Source organism: Heteronotia binoei, chromosome 5 (genome assembly GCF_032191835.1).
Source record: "Heteronotia binoei isolate CCM8104 ecotype False Entrance Well chromosome 5, APGP_CSIRO_Hbin_v1, whole genome shotgun sequence".
Lineage (NCBI taxonomy): Eukaryota > Metazoa > Chordata > Lepidosauria > Squamata > Gekkonidae > Heteronotia > Heteronotia binoei.
This window is the reverse complement of record NC_083227.1, coordinates 26,946,157-26,971,312: the sequence shown is the minus strand read 5'-3', so window position 1 is coordinate 26,971,312 and position 25,156 is coordinate 26,946,157. Positions and strand designations below refer to the sequence as shown.

General features: G+C 50.4%; 2 protein-coding genes, 1 non-coding gene and 1 pseudogene across 3 annotated transcripts; all 4 read left to right on the top strand.

Annotated features, from left to right (window-relative positions):
• Positions 1–5,688: 5,688 nt before the first annotated feature.
• Positions 5,689–9,399, top strand: LOC132571885 (zinc finger and SCAN domain-containing protein 32-like; annotated as a pseudogene).
• A 9,735-nt stretch (positions 9,400–19,134) lies between these two features.
• On the top strand, positions 19,135–21,825 carry LOC132571884 (zinc finger protein 197-like). The gene is made up of 2 exons (XM_060238676.1): positions 19,135–19,545; positions 21,655–21,825. The coding sequence occupies exons 1-2, from the start codon at positions 19,135–19,137 to the stop codon at positions 21,823–21,825; spliced, it is 582 nt and encodes a 193-aa protein (XP_060094659.1).
• A 213-nt stretch (positions 21,826–22,038) lies between these two features.
• Positions 22,039–22,110, top strand: TRNAT-UGU (transfer RNA threonine (anticodon UGU)). The gene has a single exon. It is a non-coding gene; the product is annotated as a tRNA-Thr (tRNA).
• Positions 22,111–23,045: 935 nt separating this feature from the next.
• Positions 23,046–23,950, top strand: LOC132571883 (zinc finger protein 239-like). The gene has a single exon (XM_060238675.1). The coding sequence runs from the start codon at positions 23,046–23,048 to the stop codon at positions 23,883–23,885; it is 840 nt and encodes a 279-aa protein (XP_060094658.1). The 3' UTR covers positions 23,886–23,950.
• Positions 23,951–25,156: the final 1,206 nt, after the last annotated feature.

The window sequence follows — 25,156 nt, the reverse complement described above, 5'->3', positions numbered from 1 at the left end:
AAAGGTAGGCCACCTAGGCTGAGTACTGTGGATCTGGGATAGAGAGGCTTTGCTTGCAGGCTCTGCACCCAACTACCCTAAGCAAGCAGTGAATCGGGACAGGAGAGCGAAGGGGTTATAAACGAGGCAACCCAAGGCCAGTCAGTCGCCAGTCTCCGGGCAACCGTCCCAAAAGTGCAATTCTGAAGTTTTGCATTTGATTCCTAGAAACCTGCGAGCGGCTTTTCCTTTTGGAAGGCCGCCTTTTGTTTGTTTTGCGATCTCCCTTCCCGGGCCCGGGCTGCAACTTCCAGTGGGGAAAACTTTTGCAAGGGTAAACCGCCGTGGGTAAGGGAAGAAGGGGGCGGGATTGCAAGGCGGCGGGATGCGTTGGTGCGCCTTTGGGCCAGGGCAAGTGGTGCAGCTTTCAGAAGGCGCAGGGCGAAGGATGTGCAGTTGCATTCACAAATACGCACGCCCCAGCCTGCAGCATAACAATCCGCATTTATTGAGGACTCGAACAACCATCAGATTAATTGGGCGGTGGCGCAGAGTGGTAAAGCTGCAGTACTGCAGTCGGAGCCCTCTGCTCACGACTTGAGTTCGATCCCAGCGGAAGCTAGGTTCAGGTAGCTGGCTCCAGGTTGACTCAGCCTTCCATCCTTCCGAGGTCCCCCTGAGCTTGCTTGGGGGGGAAAGTGTAGATGACTGGGGAAGGCAATGGCAAACCACCCCGTAAAAAGTCTGCCGTGAAAATGTTGTGAAAACAACGTCACCCCAGAGTCAAAAACGACTGGTGCTTACACAGGGGACTACCTTTACCCTTTTGTGTGTGTTGGCCCCAAGCAATAGAACAAAAGTTTGAGTCCAGAGGCTCCTTTAAGACCAACAAAGTTTAACTCTGGGCGGGTATAAGCTTTCTTGTGCATGCACACTTCTTTAGATACCACGCAAAGATCTTATTTTGTTGTTCATTCACACAGTCGAGTCCAACTCTTTGTGACCCATGAACAAAGTCACCCTCAGGCCCTCCTGTCTTCCACCATCTTCCGAAGTCTGCTTCAGATTTCTAACCTCTATGTTATCAGGAGACAGAGCTGTGGTGAGATCCACCAGAGAGGCTGGCTCTGAGGGCTGTTTGGAAGGAAGGAAAGGTCCCCTGTGCAAGCCCCAGTCGTTTTCGATTCTGGGGTGCTTTCACAACATTTTCACTGCAGACGTTTTACGGGGGAGGGTTTTGCCATTGCCTTCCCCAGTCATCTACGCTTTCCCCCCAGCAAGCTGGGTACTCATTTTACCAACCTTGGAAAGATGGAAGGCTGAGTCAAACTCGAGCTGGCTACCTGAAAATCCAGCTTCCGCCGGGGATCGAACTCAGGTCATGAGCAGAGCTTAGGACTGCAGTACTGCAGTTTTAACACTGCACCACGGGGCTGTTTAGTTGCCTCCTAATGCCCTAGTCTGGGTTCTTGTGGTGGGGTTGAAGGGATAATGGGAGTTATGTTGTGCAGAAAAGCATTCTGGGCCGTTTGGGTCATGTGATGCAAGAGGGATGTGTAGATTTTGAGACAAATCTTTTTGTGCATGCATTATCCTTATGTAGCTTGTCCTCCTTCTCTTCCAGGAACGATCCTCTCATGTTCTTGACTGCCTGATCGCCTTTTTTGTCAAAAAGTGTCCAGTTTTAGTCCAGTGCATTGAAAGACCATCTCTTTGGAGGACAATCCATGGCCATGAAGAAACTCTGAGAGGACTCTGGGAGGAAAATATAAGCAGACTGGGTTGAAGCACAACTGTTTCCCAGAGAGCTGCCTGGGGAAACCTGCTGGGAAAGACTTGAGCTATTTCCCTGGAGAGTTTAGTTAGGGAGGAATCCCCTTATATTTTCTGGAATAGGGTGTAGGCAGGGTAGGGGAAACCTGTTCTTAGATTTTGTCGACTGTTTGTTTTACTGTTGGTTTGTTTGCTGACTGTTGGTGGGTCTGGATTTTTAATTTTATTTTTTTAATTTCCTGATTTGAGTTTATTTGTTTGGAGGGGGTTGCTTTTAGCTTTGTTTTGTGACAGACTTTTTCTAAAAATTGGGGAGGCTGCTGTTTTTTAACCTGTTCCTTTTGTTTGTTTTCAGATTTTTACAGCCATTTGTGTTGTGCATTCACATTCTGTGGGTGACTGGTTGTTTGTGCGTGCTGGGGTGCGTTTGCGTAGTATATCCTTGTGAAGGGGTGTGTGTGTGTCTTTGAGAGGGCTTGGCCTAGTTTTAGGAAGGGGTAGTGAAGGATGAGTGAGGCTAGAGGGAGGGGCTTTTGGGGTAAGGCGAAGCGCAAGAGTAATCTGGGTGAAGATAACAGAAGTGCTCTGGCTACCCCTCAGGCCATTGGTAGGCCTCAAGAGCACCCAAACCTCAGCAGCTGCCCATCCCCCTGTTGGGGTACCACCAACAAGCAGCCTTGTAAGACTGTTTCCCAAGAGACTGCTGTTCTGCCTCCTAAACGTCAACCTTCTGAGACAGGCAATGCAGGGAAGGCGCTGGTAGCTGCGAGTTTGACTTTGGAACGGCAGCAAGAACTGTCTTCTGGGGAGACCTCTGTGGCAAAGACTCAGTGGAGTGAGGCAGTCTTCCTGAGGGCATTTCATGAGCTGGGTGTAGGCCTCACTTCTCCAGGTCATGGGCAGCCCAGCTGCTCTTCGGACACAGGGCGGGAAAAGACGGCGCACAGGTTGTCCTCTCAGTCCGTTGTCCCCCTGTCATCAGTTCCTGCCAGCTTGTCCCATTCTGATTCTCAAAAGTTCACTCGCCTAATCTGTGAGATGATTGCTGTGGATGATTTTCCAGTGAACATTGTCGAGAACGCTGGTTTCCAAGGGTTGCTCCAGCTTTTCATTCCCTGGTATGAGCTCCCTTCTTGCGAGAAGCTGTGTAGCACCATCCTGCGCTCCCTTTATCAGTCCATCAAGGAGCTTGTGAAGTCACAGTTGTCCCAGGCCCAGGGGCGGACTGTGCACTTCACCTCAGACATCTGGACCTGCTCCCAGACAGAGTATACCTACCTGTTATTGACTGCACACTGGTGGCAAATGGAGGATGCTGTGGGTGGGGGGCAGAGCAGCTTTAGGAAGGAGGAGACCGGCTACAAGGCGGGTTACCATCGGGCTTTGCTTCATGCCCAGGTTTTGGGTCCGGCGGATTCGGTGTCTGACCTGTCCGGTGTTGTCAAGCAGCAGATAGAGGCTTGGGTGGGCCAAGGTGTTGCCAGAGGTTTTATGGTAACGGATGGTGGTGCCGAAGTTTTGGCAGCAGTGAGTGACTTGTCCTTAACGCGCATTCTGTGCACTACACACCTCCTTGACCTTGTGGCGAACGATGCACTCGGTTTGGGTTCCTCCAGGCCGGCGGGCTGGGATGCCGCGGGCTGTGAACTGTGGTGCCTGCTGGAGGAATGCCGGAGAATCGGGGCTCACTTCAGCAGCAGCATTGAAGCCAGGAGGCTGCTGGGGGAGAAGCAGGAAGAGTCCGATGTGCCGGATGACCCCCTGATTGACGACGTGGCCACCTGCTGGACGACCGTCTACGCTATGATCGAGCGCCTTCTGGAGCAGAAGAACGCCGTGCGCCGAGTTGCCGAAGTGGTCGACCTCGTGCCGGGAAAGAGACCGCTTTCCTGCAGGGAGTGGCAGACACTCTCCCAGACGCTGCTTGTCTTGAAGCTCTTTAAGGACTTCACGGAGATGCTCAGCCGCCCCACGGCTAGCCTGGGTCTGGTCGTTCCCCTGATCCAGAAGCTTCAGGAGGACTTGGCTGCGTTTTCCAACCAAGGTCAGGACGGCTCTCAGCTCCACCCACCGGTGGAAACCCTAGTGCGGAGGCTGCAAAGGGGGATTGAAGCGCATCTGCAGCCTCTCGCTCAGAAGCTGATCTACATGCTGGCCACCCTGTGTGACCCCCGGGTCAAGGGCGCCATTGCCCTGCGTGACAATGCTCTGCACCCCTGGAGAGATGAGCTCGCTCAACGTGTGAGGGACTTTCAAGCCAAGAGGGGCATGGTCACACCAGCAAGAATGGAGGAGGGCGCTCTCCTCCCATACCCTTCTGCCAGCCACTTATCCTGCCTCGCTGCTCCTGAGGCGGAACTTGTGCGGAGTGTAGTCAGGGGAACTGTTAGCGGGAGTGAGAGGCAGGGGAAGGAGGACTGGGCAGAGGCAATGGTGATTGAGTACCTCGTGGAGCCCTGCGAGTCCCCTGATGCTGACCCCTTGAGCTATTGGGCCCAAAAGGAGGCTGTGTGGCCTGGCCTGTCTCTCGTGGCCCAGGAACTCCTCTCCTGCCCTGCCGCCAGGGTTCAGAGCAAACTGGCCTGTTCAGACGAGGTTACCATTTCAGACATATACCCTTTAAATCTGGAGGAGTTGGCCTTCTTGAAGGTCAACTTGCCGTTCTTGAACTATCCGGAACTGGCCTTTGAGAGCGAGTGATGTGTGTGGGCTTGTATGGAGGCTTCTTTGTGGCTGCCCTCGTTCAATCTCTCAGGATTGGGACGAAAGGCTACCCCCTTCTCTCTCTGTCTCTTTCCTTTCGCCCTTCTGTTTTAGATTAGTACAGTAGTTGTGTGGCCCTTCTGATTCTTGGGTCCTTCTTTCTTGAGGGAAGGAAATGGGGTAAAGTTCTGTTACTGGATCTTCAATCCTACAACTTCCAGAAGTTCCAGAGATAAAGGGCAACTGAAGCTGTTGAGGCTCTTCTGAGCCAGTGATGGTATAGGCCTCAGCTTGCCAAGAGAAAGGAGAGCTTGTGTGTTTAAAACCCTCTTCCTTCTCATTTTTCTTAGGACGCAGGGAAATGGTGTGCTTGTGAGAGAGAGTGAGTGAGTGAAGTGTCTGTGTGTGTCGAAAGTGTATGTTTGGATTTGGGGGCCTATGCTTGCTGTGATCTCTTGTCCCTGGATTAGTTTGACTTCCTTTTGTCTCTTGTGGGGTGCCTTCTGGCTCTCTTGCAGTTGAGTTTTGCATTGAAATGTTCATAAAGATTTATATATTTTAAAAATATTGTGGTATAAAGTTCTCCATCTCAGAAGGAAGGGAATGCAAACTTTTGAGTCCTCTGGAACATTACGGCAGGCTCGATGCTTGTTATTGAACCTCCTCCCCCTTTTGGAAGGAAACCTGAAACCTCTTACATGACTGGAAACATCTTAGAAGACCTGAATCCTCTCAGAAGGACGGGACTGCAAGCTTTCCTCCAGAGCATTTTGGCAGGCTTGGATGCTTGCTATTAAACTTCCTCTCCCTTTGGCATCTAGCCTGCCGAAAAGTTCTGGAGGACTCAAAAGCTTCCATTCCTGTCCTTCTAAAATGCTTTTTTAATTAAACAATATTAATAACAAGCATCCAGCTTGCCGGAAAGTTCTGGAGGACTTGAAAGCTTGCAGTCCCTTTCGAATACGTTTCATGCCATGTAGGATGTTCCAGGCATCTGGCCTCTGTAGAAGAATTCTGGAGAACTCAAAGCTTATGCTGTTTTATGTTAACCTTGCCAGTGGATTTGGCTTTTGCTCAATACTATCTGAGACTTCTTGAAACATAAGTTCTTCCTGATGATTCCTAAAGTGGGACATCTTCATTGACATTTTTGCGAAATGGGATGGGGGCAGTCTTTGGTACAGAGAGATACATACACAGGTGCTTGAATCCTTCAGACACAAACTAGGAGACATGGTGTCCATTGTTGAAGCCGGGAATATCAGGGAATTCCTGTAGTAATGAGAGGTCAAGGGTGGAATTGTACTAGACTTAGAAAACCCAGTGGCAGGAGATCCTGAAGAAACTGGAGTCCCCTCAGTTAGGTTGGGGTGCCTCACAGCTGCCAGGGGGGCCTGCTCTGTGGGATTATGCCAAGGCCTTTCTGGCCTTCGAGCAAGTGGCCAAAGCCTGTCAGTGGCCCAGAGAGGAGTGGGTGACTGGACTCCTTTTGGCCCTCAAGAGGAGAAACCCAGCTGCCTTTGACAAGCTGGAGGCCAGAGACAAGGAGAGCTACAGGAAGTTGAAGGCGGCCATCTTATGACAAGACACCATGAGGACAGAGAAGCGGCGTCAACACTTCTAGTGTTTCTGCTACCAGCAGGCCGAGCAGCCACGAAAGACTTACAGCCAGTTCAAGAAACTTTGTCATCAATGACTGAGGGTGGAGAAATGTTTGAAAGCCCAAATCTTGGAGCTGCTGTTCCTTGAGCAGCTGTTGAGCATCCTGCCTTTGACAGCCAGAAGAGGATCAGGGAACGCAGCCCCGAAACTTGTGCCCAGGCAGTGATCCTGGCTGAGGTTTTCCTTCATAGGTAAGAAGGGATAGCAAAAAGGATGCAGTGGATGAGGGCAAATTGGTCTTGGCACTTAAGGGTTGATCTCTCCCTGCTCTTGGTGTTTCAGTTTTGTTTGAGGGAGGGCCTGGTTGGGGAACAAGGCAGAAGAGAAAGGACTTGGATTCTTTTCACATTGGCCACAATAGCATCTTGGCAGCCTTAAAAATGGCCCCCAGTTGTAGGGTTGCCAATCCCCAGGTGGGGGCAGGGGATTCCCCGGTTTGGAGGCCCTCCCCCTGCTTCAGGATCATCAGAAAGCAGGGGGGGGGGAGAATGTCTGCTGGGCACTCCATTATTCCCTATGAAGACCGATACCTATAGGGCAATGTTTCCCATTTGCAGGGTCGTGACCTGGCACCGGACCACAGAAGCCTCACTACCAGGTCACAAGAAAAGCCAAAGCTAGCCCTGTCCCCAGCCAAGCTAGCTCCGTCCCCAGCAAAGCATGACCTTTGCTCTGTTTCCTTCCTTCCCCCATCTCTCTGTTGTGCAGAGAAAAGCTAGCCTTGAAGACTGACACAGGCTGCAAAGCCTGAGCTCTGGCTTTCTTCCTTCCCCCGTCTCTGTGTTGTGCAGAGAGGAGCTGGGCTGCCTCTCTTTTCTTCTCCTCCCCTCCCAATGTTTGAGAGTAAAGCTGGCATGCACTGGCACTTTAGATCCATGAAGTGTTCTTCAGGGTATGAGCTTTCCTGTGCCTTTCAGTATGTTCTTTTGGGGAGATTCCTCCGGGAGGCCTGGGCGGCAAAGAAGGGTGTGTGTGTTTTTTTCAGCGGGGAGTGGGCATTCCAGTATTTTTTTTTTTTAACCGAACGACCCCATGGCAGAATTATTGCTGGCTGACGTCATCTGATGGCGAGGAAGGCTTCCCCCCCCCCCCTCTTTCTTTCCCTGCAAGTGATGCTCTGTCTGTATTCTTGGTGCTGGGAGGGGGGGAAGCAACAGTGGGAGGGCTTCTAGTCCCCTGGCTCCACTTGTGGACATTCTGGAAGTGACATCACAGGAAAAGGTGGCTTTTTGGTTCAGTGTGCCCCAGAAGTGACATCACTTGACCCTTGACACCACAGGAAATGGCATAATTCCTGTCTCCCAGCTCCACCCCCAAAGTCTCCTGGATGTACCCCCAAATTTTAGTGGGTCATGAAGGAGAAGTGTAAAAATAAGCGGGCCACAGGAAATAAAAGTTTGGGAAACCCTGCCATAGGGTATAATGAAGAATTGTTCTGCTGGTATTTGGGGCTTGGGAGGGCCTGTTTTTTGAGTTATAGGCACCAAATTTGCAGCATAGCATCCAGTGCCTCTCCTCAAAGTACCCTCCAAGTTTCAAAGGGATTGGACCAGGGGGTCCAATTCTATGAGCCCCCAAAGAAGGTGCCCCTATTTTTCATTATTTCCAATGAAGGGAAGGCATTTAAAAGGTGTGCTGTCCCTTTAAATGTGATGGCCAGAACTCCCTTTGGAGTTCAGTCATGCGTGTCACAACCTTGCTCCTGGCTCCACCTCCAAAGTCCCCAGATATTTCTTGAATTGGATTGGGCAACCCTACCCATTTGGGTGGTGTTTGTGTTCACTCTCATCCTCTTAGCCAATGATACCCGATATGGTGTTCCTTGGTGCCAATGGCTTTCTTCGCCATACCAAAGAACATTGAGGTTGGAGCTACCCAGTGTTTTCTGATTGGCCCCATGGCAGCCATTTTGTGGTTGGTCATGCCTGTTTTCAAAATACCAAACATAAGCATATGAAGCAGAGGTCCCTCAGTGACTATTAGCCACAACATATAGGAACACTCTGTTAGGGGCAGCAATGTTTTGTATTCTTGGGGGTCAACAGTGGGAGGATTTCTGGAGTTCTTGGCCTGCTGGTGGACCTCCTGATGGCACCTGATTTTTTTGGCCACTGTGTGACACAGTGTTGGACTGGATTGACCTGATCCAACATGGCTTCTCTTATGTTCTTATGTAGGTTCCGGCCAAAGGAATGATGGTGAAAAGAAAGAGTCCCTGAGAAAGTCCGTTGCGAGTGGAATTGTCCCAAAGCATGCCCCCAAATACCAAGCAAGAAGTCTTTTCCTGGGTTGCGGAACAGCTGAATACTAAGATGTAAGATGTACCTGAGTCTGGCAGATCTTGTCAGCAGGGGCCATGACCCTCAGAAGGGGCTTTTTTCAGACTAAGGCCAAGGAGTTTTGCCTTCTCTTGTTCCTTTGAACCTGAGGCGTAAGAGCAGGCATATCCTCCTTGGCCAGTTTTCTTTTGCTTAGGGAGAACCTGGCCCATCCTGAGACCCACCCCTTTGGTGACTCCACCCCTTTGGAACTCCTGTGAGATATGAACGAATCTTTTGGGAAATTGCGCTCTCCCTGGCATCTTCATTGTGACTCATCCCCCCCTTCCACAACCCCTGGCTCAAGGCTGCCTCCCAACGGATTGTGTTGATGGCGAACAGCTGACTTAACAGCAGGCATTGACTTAGGCACCGCATGCGGGTCCTAGAATCCCTGAACCAGCACCAACCCAAGAGAAGGCAAAAAGGCCACTGTAGGAAATGAACAGGTACGTCCATTTTTTGTCCAGCAAGTGAGAAGGCTGTCAATGAAACCCCACAGCAGCAGAAGCCAAATGTAAAGCTGGAGTCCGTGGAGCCACCTTTTATGTGACAGAACTTTTATTTTTTGTCAAGAAAGGCCTTCGATGCAATGATCCCCTTGCAAGCTACCAGTGAGTCCTACCAGAGAGTGGCCTGTGTGAATGTTCTTTCTGTGGAAAGACCATTGAGAGGTCTCAGCTTGCCGTCTACATGGGGAGAAGCCCAATTAATGATCCCACTGCTCAAAAGCCCTCAGCCAGAGTTGACAGTGGGTTGCACGCAAGAGAACCCCCCCACACACACACCAGATGGAATTAGTGCAGATGTTACGGTGGGATTGGCTTCAGGCAGAACAGCCATCTTAATCTGCATGGAAGGTCTCATGCCAATCTGAAACTCCACAAGTGCTTGTACTGCAGGAAGAGCTTCAACTGGAAGTCACAGTTCTGTAGTCCATGAGAGAATCCACACCATGAAGTAGCTGGTAGATGAGAAGACATATAAATGTGATGTATGTAAGCAATCATTCACCTATCACTGGCTCTGTGTAATGCCCAAAGGGGCACGCAGAGGCAAAGGAAAATATCCAGAATTCAGGGTGCCCCTTTTCTCTTGCTGACATCAGTGTCAATGTTGTGTTTAATTCTAATGTTTGTATCCAGTTGATGTGCCTTATTGTTAATAAAATGTACTTGGTGCAGATATAGTTAATAAAGTATAGTCATTGCATTGAGATACCATACTCCCATCAGCCTGCTTCCCCCAAAGATAGACTCTAAGGCAGGGGTCCCCAACCCCCAGGCCATGGACCAGTACCAGTCCGTGGCCTCTTAGCAACCGGGTTGTGAGTTGTATAATTATTTCATTATATATTACAATATAGTCTCTCTCTCGGCTTGGCTTCGCGAACGAAGATTTAAGAAGGGTGCAATAGTCCACGTCTGCTGCAGGCTCGCTGGTGGCTGACAAGACCAATGTGGGACAGGCAGGTCCGGCCACAGTGGCTGCAGGGAAAAGTCTGATTCAGGGTTGGTGCTGTAGCAGTGCGATTCTTCCTCAATCTCCTTTTGTCCTCAAGACCAGCTATGCGTGCGTTCTCAAAAGAAGAGACAGCTTGGTGGATGGTGTGCCTCCATGCTTTGCGATCTGAGGCTAGGTCAGACCACTGGTGATGGTTGATGCGACAGGTGCCAAGGGATTTCTTCAAGGAGTCCTTGTACCTCTTCTTTGGTGCCCCTCTATTTCGATGGCCGGTGGAGAGTTCGCCATACAGGGCAATCTTGGGAAGGCGGTGGTTTTCCATCCTAGAAATATGCCCTGCCCAGCGCAGCTGCATCTTCAGCAGCAGTGCCTCGATGCTGGTAACCTCCGCCCGCTTGAGAACTTCAGTGTTGGTCACAAAGTGACAATATAGTAGTAGGAATAATAATAACACATTAGATTTTTATCCTTCCCCCAACTCCGAATCTCAGAGTGGCTCACAATCTCCTTTATCTTCCTCCCCCACAACAGACACCCTGTGAAGTGGGTGGGCTGAGAGAGCTCTCCCAGAAGCTGCCCTTTCAAGGACAACCTCTGTGAGAGCTATGGCTGACCCAAGGCCATTCCAGCAGCTGCAAGTGGTGGAGTGGGGAATTAAACCTGGTTCTCCCAGATAAGAGTCCGTACACTTAACCACCATACCAAAATAAATTGCACAATTGTATCATCGCCCCCCACCCTGGTCCATAAAAAAATTGTTTTCTACAAAACCGATCCCTGGTGTCAAAAAAGGTTAGGGACCGCCGCTCTAAGGCAAGGGGTTGGGGTAGAAGTTAGGCTTTGAGGCAAGAGACTATGGTGGGAGCCAGCTCTGAGGCAGAAGTTGGGTTCTTGAGGCAAGGGATTGGGATAGAAGTCTGGACTGGGGTGGAAGTCAGACTCTGAGGCAAGGGATTGGGGTGGAAGTCAGGCTTTGAGGCAAGAGACTGGCAGGAGTCAGCTCTGAGGCAAGGGATTAGGGTGGAAGTCAGACTCTGAGGCAAGGGATTGGGGTGGAAGTCAGGCTTTGAGGCAAGAGACTGGCAGGAGTCAGCTCTGAGGCAAGGGATTAGGGTGGAAGTCAGACTCTGAGGCAAGGGATTAGGGTGGAAGTCAGACTCTGAGGCAAGGGATTGGGGTGGAAGTCAGGCTTTGAGGCAAGAGACTGGCAGGAGTCAGCTCTGAGGCAAGGGATTAGGGTGGAAGTCAGACTCTGAGGCAAGGGATTGGGGTGGAAGTCAGGCTTTGAGGCAAGAGACTGGCAGGAGTCAGCTCTGAGGCAAGGGATTAGGGTGGAAGTCAGACTCTGAGGCAAGGGATTGGGGTGGAAGTCAGGCTTTGAGGCAAGAGACTGGCAGGAGTCAGCTCTGAGGCAAGGGATTAGGGTGGAAGTCAGACTCTGAGGCAAGGGATTGGGGTGGAAGTCAGGCTTTGAGGCAAGAGACTGGCAGGAGTCAGCTCTGAGGCAAGGGATTAGGGTGGAAGTCAGACTCTGAGGCAAGGGATTGGGGTGGAAGTCAGGCTTTGAGGCAAGAGACTGGCAGGAGTCAGCTCTGAGGCAAGGGATTAGGGTGGAAGTCAGACTCTGAGGCAAGAGATTGGGGTGGAAGTCAGGCTTTGAGGCAAGAGACTGGCAGGAGTCAGCTCTGAGGCAAGGGATTAGGGTGGAAGTCAGACTCTGAGGCAAGAGATTGGGGTGGAAGGCAGGCTTTGAGGCAAGAGACTGGCAGGAGTCAGCTCTGAGGCAAGGGATTAGGGTGGAAGTCAGACTCTGAGGCAAGGGATTGGGGTGGAAGGCAGGCTTTGAGGCAAGAGACTGGCAGGAGTCAGCTCTGAGGCAAGGGATTAGGGTGGAAGTCAGACTCTGAGGCAAGGGATTGGGGTGGAAGGCAGGCTTTGAGGCAAGAGACTGGCAGGAGTCAGCTCTGAGGCAAGGGATTAGGGTGGAAGTCAGACTCTGAGGCAAGGGATTGGGGTGGAAGGCAGGCTTTGAGGCAAGAGACTGGCAGGAGTCAGCTCTGAGGCAAGGGATTAGGGTGGAAGTCAGACTCTGAGGCAAGGGATTGGGGTGGAAGGCAGGCTTTGAGGCAAGAGACTGGCAGGAGTCAGCTCTGAGGCAAGGGATTAGGGTGGAAGTCAGACTCTGAGGCAAGGGATTGGGGTGGAAGGCAGGCTTTGAGGCAAGAGACTGGCAGGAGTCAGCTCTGAGGCAAGGGATTAGGGTGGAAGTCAGACTCTGAGGCAAGGGATTGGGGTGGAAGGCAGGCTTTGAGGCAAGAGACTGGCAGGAGTCAGCTCTGAGGCAAGGGATTAGGGTGGAAGTCAGACTCTGAGGCAAGAGATTGGGGTGGAAGTCAGGCTTTGAGGCAAGAGACTGGCAGGAGTCAGCTCTGAGGCAAGGGATTAGGGTGGAAGTCAGACTCTGAGGCAAGGGATTGGGGTGGAAGGCAGGCTTTGAGGCAAGAGACTGGCAGGAGTCAGCTCTGAGGCAAGGGATTAGGGTGGAAGTCAGACTCTGAGGCAAGGGATTGGGGTGGAAGGCAGGCTTTGAGGCAAGAGACTGGCAGGAGTCAGCTCTGAGGCAAGGGATTAGGGTGGAAGTCAGACTCTGAGGCAAGGGATTGGGGTGGAAGGCAGGCTTTGAGGCAAGAGACTGGCAGGAGTCAGCTCTGAGGCAAGGGATTAGGGTGGAAGTCAGACTCTGAGGCAAGAGATTGGGGTGGAAGTCAGGCTTTGAGGCAAGAGACTGGCAGGAGTCAGCTCTGAGGCAAGGGATTAGGGTGGAAGTCAGACTCTGAGGCAAGAGATTGGGGTGGAAGTCAGGCTTTGAGGCAAGAGACTGGCAGGAGTCAGCTCTGAGGCAAGGGATTAGGGTGGAAGTCAGACTCTGAGGCAAGGGATTGGGGTGGAAGGCAGGCTTTGAGGCAAGAGACTGGCAGGAGTCAGCTCTGAGGCAAGGGATTAGGGTGGAAGTCAGACTCTGAGGCAAGGGATTGGGGTGGAAGGCAGGCTTTGAGGCAAGAGACTGGCAGGAGTCAGCTCTGAGGCAAGGGATTAGGGTGGAAGTCAGACTCTGAGGCAAGGGATTGGGGTGGAAGGCAGGCTTTGAGGCAAGAGACTGGCAGGAGTCAGCTCTGAGGCAAGGGATTAGGGTGGAAGTCAGACTCTGAGGCAAGAGATTGGGGTGGAAGTCAGGCTTTGAGGCAAGAGACTGGCAGGAGTCAGCTCTGAGGCAAGGGATTAGGGTGGAAGTCAGACTCTGAGGCAAGAGATTGGGGTGGAAGGCAGGCTTTGAGGCAAGAGACTGGCAGGAGTCAGCTCTGAGGCAAGGGATTAGGGTGGAAGTCAGACTCTGAGGCAAGGGATTGGGGTGGAAGGCAGGCTTTGAGGCAAGAGACTGGCAGGAGTCAGCTCTGAGGCAAGGGATTAGGGTGGAAGTCAGACTCTGAGGCAAGGGATTGGGGTGGAAGGCAGGCTTTGAGGCAAGAGACTGGCAGGAGTCAGCTCTGAGGCAAGGGATTAGGGTGGAAGTCAGACTCTGAGGCAAGGGATTGGGGTGGAAGGCAGGCTTTGAGGCAAGAGACTGGCAGGAGTCAGCTCTGAGGCAAGGGATTAGGGTGGAAGTCAGACTCTGAGGCAAGGGATTGGGGTGGAAGGCAGGCTTTGAGGCAAGAGACTGGCAGGAGTCAGCTCTGAGGCAAGGGATTAGGGTGGAAGTCAGACTCTGAGGCAAGGGATTGGGGTGGAAGGCAGGCTTTGAGGCAAGAGACTGGCAGGAGTCAGCTCTGAGGCAAGGGATTAGGGTGGAAGTCAGACTCTGAGGCAAGAGATTGGGGTGGAAGTCAGGCTTTGAGGCAAGAGACTGGCAGGAGTCAGCTCTGAGGCAAGGGATTAGGGTGGAAGTCAGACTCTGAGGCAAGAGATTGGGGTGGAAGGCAGGCTTTGAGGCAAGAGACTGGCAGGAGTCAGCTCTGAGGCAAGGGATTAGGGTGGAAGTCAGACTCTGAGGCAAGGGATTGGGGTGGAAGGCAGGCTTTGAGGCAAGAGACTGGCAGGAGTCAGCTCTGAGGCAAGGGATTAGGGTGGAAGTCAGACTCTGAGGCAAGGGATTGGGGTGGAAGGCAGGCTTTGAGGCAAGAGACTGGCAGGAGTCAGCTCTGAGGCAAGGGATTAGGGTGGAAGTCAGACTCTGAGGCAAGGGATTGGGGTGGAAGGCAGGCTTTGAGGCAAGAGACTGGCAGGAGTCAGCTCTGAGGCAAGGGATTAGGGTGGAAGTCAGACTCTGAGGCAAGGGATTGGGGTGGAAGTCAGACTCTGAGGCAAGGGATTGGGGTGGAAGGCAGGCTTCGAGGCAAGAGACTGGCAGGAGTCAGCTCTGAGGCAAGGGATTAGGGTGGAAGTCAGACTCTGAGGCAAGGGATTGGGGTGGAAGTCAGACTCTGAGGCAAGGGATTGGGGTGGAAGTCAGACTCTGAGGCAAGGGATTGGGGTGGAAGGCAGGCTTCGAGGCAAGAGACTGGCAGGAGTCAGCTCTGAGGCAAGGGATTAGGGTGGAAGTCAGACTCTGAGGCAAGGGATTGGGGTGGAAGTCAGACTCTGAGGCAAGGGATTGGGGTGGAAGTCAGACTCTGAGGCAAGGGATTGGGGTGGAAGTCAGACTCTGAGGCAAGGGATTGGGGTGGAAGGCAGGCTTCGAGGCAAGAGACTGGCAGGAGTCAGCTCTGAGGCAAGGGATTAGGGTGGAAGTCAGACTCTGAGGCAAGGGATTGGGGTGGAAGTCAGACTCTGAGGCAAGGGATTGGGGTGGAAGTCAGACTCTGAGGCAAGGGATTGGGGTGGAAGTCAGACTCTGAGGCAAGGGATTGGGGTGGAAGGCAGGCTTCGAGGCAAGAGACTGGCAGGAGTCAGCTCTGAGGCAAGGGATTAGGGTGGAAGTCAGACTCTGAGGCAAGGGATTGGGGTGGAAGTCAGACTCTGAGGCAAGGGATTGGGGTGGAAGTCAGACTCTGAGGCAAGGGATTGGGGTGGAAGGCAGGCAGGCTTTGAAGCAAGAGACTGGTGGAAGTCAGCTCTGAGGCAAATGTTGAACTGTAAATTGTTCAGCTTTTGTAAGCATTGTGATTAGTATTTTTGGCCGGGAGCTTTTTGCTTTTCTCTTGAGCTGCCAGTAGGTGGCAGCCGCGGAACCGCTTTCGGGCTCTGCGCCGCCATTTAACAATAGACAGCCAAAAGGAAAGCGGGGAAACCGGCAGCTGGAAAAGGTGAGTTGGCAGGAAAAAGAGCATTTGGGCACGGAACTATGGGGCCAGGGAAAGAGAGGCTTTTGGGATGCATTATTCACAGAAAGTTCCAGGTTCAATCTTGGATATTGCTGGTTTTTAAAGAAGGCTTCAGGGAGTTCCCTGCCAGAGACTGTGCCAGACCAAGGGTCCGTCTGGCCACTATAAGACAGTTTCCTGTGGGTTTCTGCAAGTCAAACCACTACAGGCAGTGAGGTTTATAAAAATTATGCGCGGGGCAGAGGGCTGACAAAGAGAATTTTTTTTCTTTCTCTCCCAAAAGACAAGAACTCAGCATCTAATGAAGCTGATCAGCGGTAGGTTCAGGAGACACAAAAAAATGCCAGCCTCCAGGTGGGACCTGGGGACCCCCAGGAATTACCCCACATCTCGGACTTACAGAAATCAGTTCCTCTGGAGAAATAGATGCTTTGGACAGTGGACTCTATAGCATTGTACCCCACTGAGGTCCCAGCAAATACTTCCCTCTAAGCTATGGAGTATAATGAGTGAGCAAAAATTCTACTTCGTCATTAAAGTTGTTAGTGAGCCATTTGGATACTGATTAAATTAGTTTGCTCTGGGGCCATCCTTCCTGAGCTAAGACAAAAGTGTGTGCAGTGGAGGCTAAAAAACTGTGAGCTAGCTCACACTAACTCAGTGTAGAGGGAACACTGGTCCCTGCCCTCTCCAGGTTCCATCCCCAAATCTCTAGGAGTTCCGACCTGGATCTTACAACCCTATGCCCCATCCCCTGCAGGGTGGACCTAGCAATGCTATTTACACAGAAGATTAACTGCAATTCCTGGGGATTTCCAGAAGCCACCTGGAGATTGGCAACCCTAAACTATGCTGGGAATGGGGAGGGTTGTCAAGTTGCAGCAAGTTTATGGTGGCCTTTCATGGAGCTTTCAAGGCAGTAGACATTCAGAAGAGGTTTGCCAATGCTCACTTCTGTGTAGCAACTCTGGACTTCCTTTGTGGTCTCCCATCCAAGTACTAACCAGAGGTGACCCTGTTTAACTTGCTGGATCTGACAAGATTGGGCTAGCCTGTGCCTTCCAGGCTAAAATATTATTCTATCAATGGTCACCACTCCTCCAAAAAGATATTAGAGCATTGGAAAAAGTGCAGAAAAGGGCAACTAGAGGGTTGAAACTCTTTCCCTAAAGAACTCAGGGTTCCTTAGCCTGGAGAAACGACGACTGAGGGGTGACATGAAAGAGGTTTACAAGATTATGCATGGGATACAGAAGGTAGTGAAAGAAGTACTTTTCTCCCTTTCTCACAATACAAGAGCTCGTGGGCACTTCACCCAAAGGGTGATTAACACATGGAATTCACTACCACAGGAGGTGGTGGCAGTACAAGCATAGATAGCTTCAAGAGGGGATTGGATAAACATCTGAAGCAGAGGTCCATCAGTGGTTATTAGCCACAAGGTATAGAAAGAACTCTCTGTCTAGCACAGCAATACTCTGTATTCTTGGTGCTTGGAAAAGGGCAACAGTGTCCTGGCCCCACTGGTGGACCTAATAGCACCTGGGTTTTTTGGCCACCGTGTGACACAGAGTGTTGGACTGGATGGGCCATTGGCCTGATCCAACATGGCTTCTCTTATGTTCTTATAGGTGTTGGGAATTATTTCTTTTTTTGTAATATATTTTTATTTTTAAAATGAAATAATGTAAAAGGGGTACAGAAGGAAAGAAAGAGGTCAAATAGGGATTATGGAACACATGCTGATCAAAGGTTATTATACTTACAAGATACATTAAACAAAAAAGTAAAGATACACTTCTCCCTGATATCTCCTTCATTAGGATTTTAAGGCATTTTGCACAATAGTTTCATCCTTAATATATATTCTGTATTACATATTTCATCCATACTGCACATTCGCTATAACTTTTAATATACCAAGTATGAAGGAAAATCTATTATCTATTTCTCAATAAAAAATAAAATAAAAGGTGATTAACATGGAATTCACTGCCACAGGAGGTGGTGGCAGCTACAAGCATAGACAGCTTCAAGAGGATTGGATAAAAATAAGGAGCAGAGGTCCATCAGTGGCTATTAGCCACAGCTTATTGTTGGAACTCTCTGTCTGGGGCAGTGATGCTTTGTATTCTTGTGCTTGTGGGGGGGGCACAGTGGAAGGGCTTCTAGTCCCACTGGACCTTGATTGCACCTGGGGGCATTTTTGGCCACTGTGTGACACAGAGTGTTGGACTGGATAGGCCATTGGCCTGATCCAACATGGCTTCTCTTATGTTCTTATGTTGTTCAAAGAACAAAGCAAGAGTCAACTTGCACCTTTTTCATCAGACAATAGGATGGAATGGCAAGCAGTCCTAAGTATAGAGAAAGTGGGCAGTGAGTTAATATGCAGAGTCACCTCCTCCGCCGTCTGGAGTTGGCAGGAGGTATATTAAAAACGTCTCCTTTTTCTGCATTGTACTACATCTGTATGCTTGCATAATAGACCCTTGGTGTTAGGAATTATTTCATTTACCACTCTTCGGGAGAGGAAGGAGCAGCTCCTCAACTGACCTGGAAATCTCATAGAACCATAGAGTTGGAAGGGACCTCCAGGGTAATCTAGTCCAACCCCTTGCACAATGCAGGAAAGTCACAAATACCTTCCCCCCCCCCCACTCCCAGTGACCCGTTCCATGCCCAGAAGATGGCAAAAAAAAAACACAACCCCTCCAGGATCTCTGGCTAAACTGGCCTGGAGAAAATGGCTTCCTGACCCCAAAGTGGTGACCAGCATTTCTGTGGACATGTAAGAAAGGGCCATGAGAACTAAGCAGTGATGCAACCCTTCCCATGACCAGCCTAAGTTCACAGAATCAGCCTTGCTGTTAGATGGCCATCTAGCCTCTGTTTAAGAATCTCCAAGGAAGGAGAGCCTCTGTACAATCTCTGTTTAAAAACCTCCAAAGAAGGAGAACCTCTGTACCAGGTGTGGCCAAACTTGCTTACCATAAGAGCCACATAGAATAAATAACAGATGTCTGAGAACCACAAGCCATGAACATCAGATGTTTGAGAACTGAAAGAAAGGAAGGAAGGCAAATGGAAGGGGGAGGGAGGGGAAGGTGGAAAGAAAGAAACTTTAACTTTTAATGCACTGTCCAAGCCACCAGCTGGCTTGGCTTGGAAAAGCGATTTAAACACACTAATGCCTTCTATGAGAGCCAGTTTGGTATAGGGGTTAAGTGCGTGGACTCTTATCTGGGAGAACCGGGTTTGATTCCCCACTCCTGCACTTGCACCTGCTAAGATGGCCTTGGGTCAGCCATAGCTTTCATAGAAGCTGTCCTTGAAAGGGCAGCTGCTGTAAAAGCACTCTTAGCCCCACCTACCTCACAGGGTGTTTGTTGTGGGGGTGGAAGGTATAGGAGATTGTGACCGCTCTGAGATTCAGAGTATAGGGCGGGATATAAATCAAAATCTTCATCTCCTTCATCTTCTTCTTCTCCAAGCCAGCCAATGAAGTGGTGGTAGGAGCTTTGAGAGCCACGCAATAGGTCTGAGAGAGCCACATGTGGCTCCCAAACCACAGTTCAGCCACCCCTGCTCTGTGCCATCTTTGCCTTCCTTATGTTAAATCTTATCATCTCTCTCCCACAGGGAGGAGCTGCTACTCACAAGAAGCATCTCCTGGGAATGCTTGCAGACCCACTTCATTGGCACAGCTAGCATGATATGCCACTGGGCCAGTTGATGCAACTTTTGGAGGCATCCTGACTTCCCCCGCTTATACAGAGAACAGCATGGATTTGGAGCATCTCTGAGAAGGAAAGGTGGGAGCAGTCCAAGTTGGTGAGATAACTGCAGAGAAGGAGCTACTGGTGACCTTGGGAGACCAGCTGCAGGCTGCTCTGGACCATTGGCAGCACCTCAGGATGGTGATGGATGAGAAAGCATCAGGACAGAAGGGTGTGAGCCAGGCAGAATGTCCCCCTTGTGTCATAGGAGATGCTGGCAGTCTGAACACAGGAAAGACAACGGTAGACATCACCGTTCTCCCAAGGGCAGCTGTTGAAACAGAGATGCAACGGCAGCGCTTCCGGCAGTTCCGCTTCCATGAGGCCAAAGGGCCACAGACGGCTTACGCCCAGCTCCGTAACCTCTGCCACGCGTGGCTGAAACCCGAGGAATGTACCAAGGAGGAGATCTTGGACCTGTTGATCCTGGAGCACTTCCTGGCGGTCCTTCCAGGAGAAATGCAGAGCTGGGTCAGGGAATACGAGCCAGAAACCTGCACCCAAGCTGTGGCCGCTGCAGAGGATTTCATGATGGTTCTAGGGCAACGGGTGAGGCTGAATGCAGCCTGTGGGTAAAGATGGGCCATAGTTCAGGGATAGAGCTAGGGATGCCAACCTCCAGGTGGGACCCATGGATCTTCTGGAACAGGGGTGGCCAAACTTGCTCAACATAAGAGCCACATAGAATAAACATCAGATATTTGAGAGCCGTAAGACATGAACATCAGATATTTGAGAGCCACAAAGGAAGGAAGGAAGGAAGGAAGGAAGGAAGGAAGGAAGGAAGGAAGGAAGGAAGGAAGGAAGGAAGGAAGGAAGGAAGGAAGGAAGGAAGGAAGGCAAATGGAGGAGGGAGGGAGAGGTGGAAAGAAAGCAAATTTAACTTTAAATGCATTCTCCAAGCCACCAAGCATGGCTTGGAGAAGTGATTTAAAGAGACAAATGCCTTCTCCAAGCTGGCTGACAAGGCAGTGGAGGCTTTGAGAGTGACACAATGTGTGTGAAAGAGCCACACATGGCTCCCGAGCCACAATTTTGGCCACCCTGTCCTGGAATTACAGTTCATATCCAGACTGCAAAGATCAGTTCCTCTGGAGAAAATGGATGCATTGCACCCCACTGAGATCCCTGTCCTCCCCAGGCTCCATCCCCCAATCTCCAGGCATTCCCCAACCTGCATCCAGAGCAATTCTAGGTAGAGAACATGGCTTGCAGACAGAAGATCTCCAGGTTCAACTTTCCAGAGAGTCCCTGTCAAGGTATCTCAGACAGCAGAAGTCAGGAGACACCTTTCTCTGCCTTCTTCTGAGACACATTGCCAATAGAAGAGAACAAAGAACTTGATAGACTTTAGGGAGGGGCGGTGGCTCAGTGGAAGAACATCTGCTTGGTAAGCAGAAGGTCCCAGGTTCAATCTCCGGCATCTCCAACTAAAAAGGGTCCAAGCAAATAGGTGTGAAAAACCTCAGCTTGAGACCCTGGAGAGCTGCTGCCAGTCTGAGTAGACAACACTGACTTTGATGGAACGAGGGTCTGATTCAGTAGAAGGCAGCTTCATATGTTCATATATGTATATAGGCTTGCTCAGGGCCAGGGGTGGAATTCTAGCAGGAGCTCCCTGATGTAGCCAATCCTCCAAGAACTTACAAGGCTCTTTTTTGTAAGCTCTTGGAGGATTGGCTACATCAGGAAGGTGTGGCCTAATATGCAAAGGAGCTCCTGCTAGAATTCCACCCCTGCTCAGGGCTTTTTTGGGGGGGGGGGGGTAGAAAAAGCCCAGCAGGAGTTCATTTGTATATTAGGCAACACACACACCACCACCAAGCCAGGAGGAACTGCGTTCCTGCTCAAAAAAGCCCTGGGTTTGCTTTGTAGAAGGCAACTGTGTTGTTTCATCTACAGTGTGCTGTCACCGTCTCGAGGCAAGAAATTGAGGTTTCTTGATAGAATAACGTTTGAGTCCAGTGGCACCTTTAAGACCAACAGAGTTTAATTCTAAGCTTTCAGGTACATGCACACAAAAGCTTATACCCAGAATTAAACTTCGTTGGTCTTAAAGGAGCCACTGGATTCAAACTTTGTTCTGTTGCTTCAGATCAACACGACAACCCACCTGAAGGTTTCTTAGTGTCAGTTCTGGTGTCTCTCCTGCCTGTCTCCAAACATTCATTAGAACTAGGGTTGCCAACTCACAGGTCAGGCCTGGAATTATAATTCATCTCTAGATGACAGATTCAGTTTCCTGATGAAAATGGCTGCTTTGGAAGGTGGGCTCTACAACTCGCTAAGGTCCCTCCCCTACCCAAACCCTGCCCTCCCAGGCTTTTCCTCCAAAATCTCCAGGAAGTTCACAACCTGGAGTTGGCAACTTTAACGAGACACTAATTGCTCAAAAGCAGACTCTGGTCTTTTGTCAGGAGTGTAGGGCCTATCACTAAAAAAGCTCAATAACTATATTGTAGTCAGGTGTACGATCATGTCCCCAGAATGGCACTCAGTGGAAACTTCTTCCTGTTTGCAGCACAGTGTCCAGCACCAATTGGCAATGCAGCCATGCCGTCACCAACCCAGTTTTCTCTTCCTACCCACGGCAGTTTCTGCAACATTAAAAGAAAATGGATTCTGCATTTTGTAAATTAGGAAATTTTCCTCTTTCAGGGGCGAGTCACCTTTGAGGAGGTAGCTGTGTGCTTCACTGAGGAGGAGTGGGCCCTGCTGGATCAGGACCAAAGAGCTCTACACTTGGAAGTCACGCAGGAGAACTATACAAACGTTGCGTATTTGGGTAAGAACCCCTTCCTCCCCGGTGATGATATGGGAAACATTTAAATCTCTTGTGTGTGTAAAGTGATGTCAAGTCACAGTTGATTTGATGACGCCTTGCTTTTCAAGGGAGAAGACAAACAGAGGGGGGTTTGCCATTGCCTGGCTCCACATGGATTTCCTTGGTGTTCTCCCATCCATGTATTAACCAGGGCAAGCCCTGCTTAGCTTCCAAGATTTGACAGTATCAGGCTATCCTGCACAATCTAAGTCATGGGAGGGGCTGTGGCTCAGTGGTAGAGCATCTGCTTTGTATGCAGAAGGTCCCAGGTTCAATCCCCAGCATCTCCAATTCAAGGATCAGCTAGTAGGTGATGTGAAAACCTCCACCTGAGACCCTGGAGAGCCACCAGCAAGGGTTTCCAACCTCCAGGGAGGAACTGGAGATCTCCTAGAATTACAAGCAATCCAGACTACATAGATCAGTTCCCCCGGAGACAAAAAAATGGCGGTTTTGGAGGGTAGGAATCTGTGGCACCACATCCGAGCTCCCTCCCTCTTCAAACTCCACCCTCCCCAGGCTTTGCCCCTAAATTTCCAGGAATTTCCCAGCTCAGAGTTGAGAGCCTATTCTCAGCCTCAGCCATCCTTCATTTCTGATTGGGAAAAGTGCAGAAAAGGGCAACTAGAATGATTAAAGGGTTGGAACATTTTCCCTATGAAGAAAGGTTAAAATGCTTGGAGCTCTTTAGCTTGGAGAAACGTCAACTGCAGGGTGACATGATAGAGGTTTATAAGATTATGCATGGGATGGAGAAAGTAGAGAAAGGAGTCCCTTTCTCCCTTTCTCACAATACAAGAACTCGTGGGCATTCAAGGAAATTTCTGAGCAGTCGGGTTAGAACGGATAAAAGGAATGACTTCTTCCCCCAAAGGGTGATTAACATGTGGAATTCACTGCCACAGGGGGTGGTGGCGGCTGCAAGCATAGCCAGCTTCAAAAGGGGATTGGATAAAAATATGGAGCAGGGGTCCATCAGTGGCTATTAGCCACAGCATGTTATTGGAACTGTCTGGGGCAGTGATGCTCTGTATTCTTGGTGCTGGGGGGGGGGGCAAAGTGGAAGGGCTTCTAGCCCCACTTATGAACCTCCTTTTTTTTTGTTTTTTGGCCACTGTGTGACACAGAGTGTTGGACTGGATGGGCCATTGGCCTGATCCAACATGGTTTCTCTTATGTTCTTATGATTACTTTTTCCATTCCAGCGGTTTGTGGGGAAGCAACCATGATGGACACAGAGGAAGTCAGACTGGTTGGGCCTTCCCAAAGAAAGATGACAGAGAATGTCTTCCAGAAGAAGGAACAGTCTTCTCAGAATCAGTGTGCTCCCAGGAAGCAGGAAGGAAGCCACTCTAGAGATAGCACAAGGAAGCGGCCAAAGAAAAGAATGAGCAAGTCCATTCTTGGTGGGACCAACAAAGCCCTCAGTGAAACCCTCCTAGATCACCACGCAGAAGGGACTCCATTCGAATGCACAATCTGTGGGAAGAGTTTCAGCAGTAATTCAGAGATTACTAGGCACAAAAGGACCCACACGGGGGAGAAACCATACAAATGCTCTTTCTGTGGGAAAACCTTCACTCAGAGCTACCACCGCGTTGTTCATGAGAGATCTCACACGGGAGACAACCCTTATGAGTGTTCTGTCTGTGGGAAGCGCTTCAGTCGTAATTCGCACCTTATCATCCACGAGCGTATCCACACTGGGGAGAGACCCTTTAAGTGTTCGACCTGTGGGAAGTGCTTCAGTTCGAAGTCACACCTTGTCGTCCACGAAAGAATCCACACCGGGGAAAAACCTTACGAATGCCCGACGTGCGGGAAGGGGTTTGCTTGCAAGTCGTCCCTAATTTTACATGGCAAGACTCATTCTGGGGAGAGACCGCACAAGTGCTCTGTCTGCGGGAAGTGCTTTGCCCGCAACGCGACCTTGGTCATACACCACCGGACCCACACAGAGAAACCATACCACTGTTCTGCCTGTGGGAAAGGTTTCCATCATCAAAAGCATCTTTTGAAACATGAAAAAAACCACATAGAAATGTTCGCATTAAGCATCCAATAATCTGTATGGGATCCAGAGGCCCTGAGTTTGAGAGATTTTTTAAACAAGTCATTCTTTACTATATAATTGGGAGTGGGGGGAGTCACATAGCAGAACAGTGTATGCTTTGCATTAATTGTAGCAGGAACTCCTCTGCATATTAGTCCACAGGCCTCTGATGTAGCCAATCCTCCAAGAGCTTACAGGTAGGGCTGCCAAGCCCCTGGTTCGGGTGGGTGTTCCCCCACCCAGGATGTTCCCAACCCACCGGCCAACATTGGGCCGGCAGGGGGAACCTCCCCTGACATCGCAGGCGCAATGATGTCATCATGCTGGTGACTTTGCTTGGCAGCCACTCTAGGCATTTCCAGGGAAACTCTATGGTACAATAGGTACCATAGAGTTTTCCCCTCCCAAAAGGCTAGAGCGTCTGGGAAAATCGTAGTGTTTTCCTGGAAATGCCTAGAGCGGTCACCATGTGACATTGCCGGTGTGATGAAGTCACTTCCGGATGATGTCATTGCACTGCAGTCCCCCGCCAGAGGATGTGAGGGACTTGGCAATCCTACCTGCAAGGCTCTTCATACTGGGCCTACTGTAAGCTCCAGGAGGATTGGCTACATCAGGGATATGTGGCCTAAAATGCAAAGGAGTCCCTACTACAAAAAAAGCCCTGGTTATATCCCCTGGGATCTCTCTCCTCCTTAAACTTCACTTTTTCCAGGCTGCACCCCCAAATCTCCAGGAATCTCCAGGAATTGCCCAGCCTGGAGCTGGCAACCCCTGTGAGAAGAAATGCATCTGATTCTTAAACATATTCTGTGCTTGGATATTCTGGCCCCACTGATGGACCTCCTGATGGCACTTGGGTTTTTTGGCCACTGTGTGACACAAGAGTGTTGGACTAGATGGCCTGTTCCAACATGGCTTCTCTTATGTTCTTATGATTGGGGAGGGGGCTAGAATTCATTCTTCCTCATTTAGAGTTGGCCAGGTCCCCCCTGGTCACTGGCAGGGGATGGGGCATAAGGTTGCCAGATTCAGGTTGGGAAACTCCTGGAGATTTGGGGGTGGAGAATGGGGAAAACAGGGGCCTCAGTGTGGTACAAGGCCTCAGATTCCACCCTCCAAAGCATCCATTTTCTCCAGGGGAACCGGAGAGGAGCTGTAATTCCAGAGGATCCCCAGGTCCCACCTGGAGGCTGGCATCCCTAATTCAACTCCCAAAGTTTCCATCTTGCCTATTCATCTCAAGTAAAGGGAATGCAGGCTGTAGATTTAACACACACACC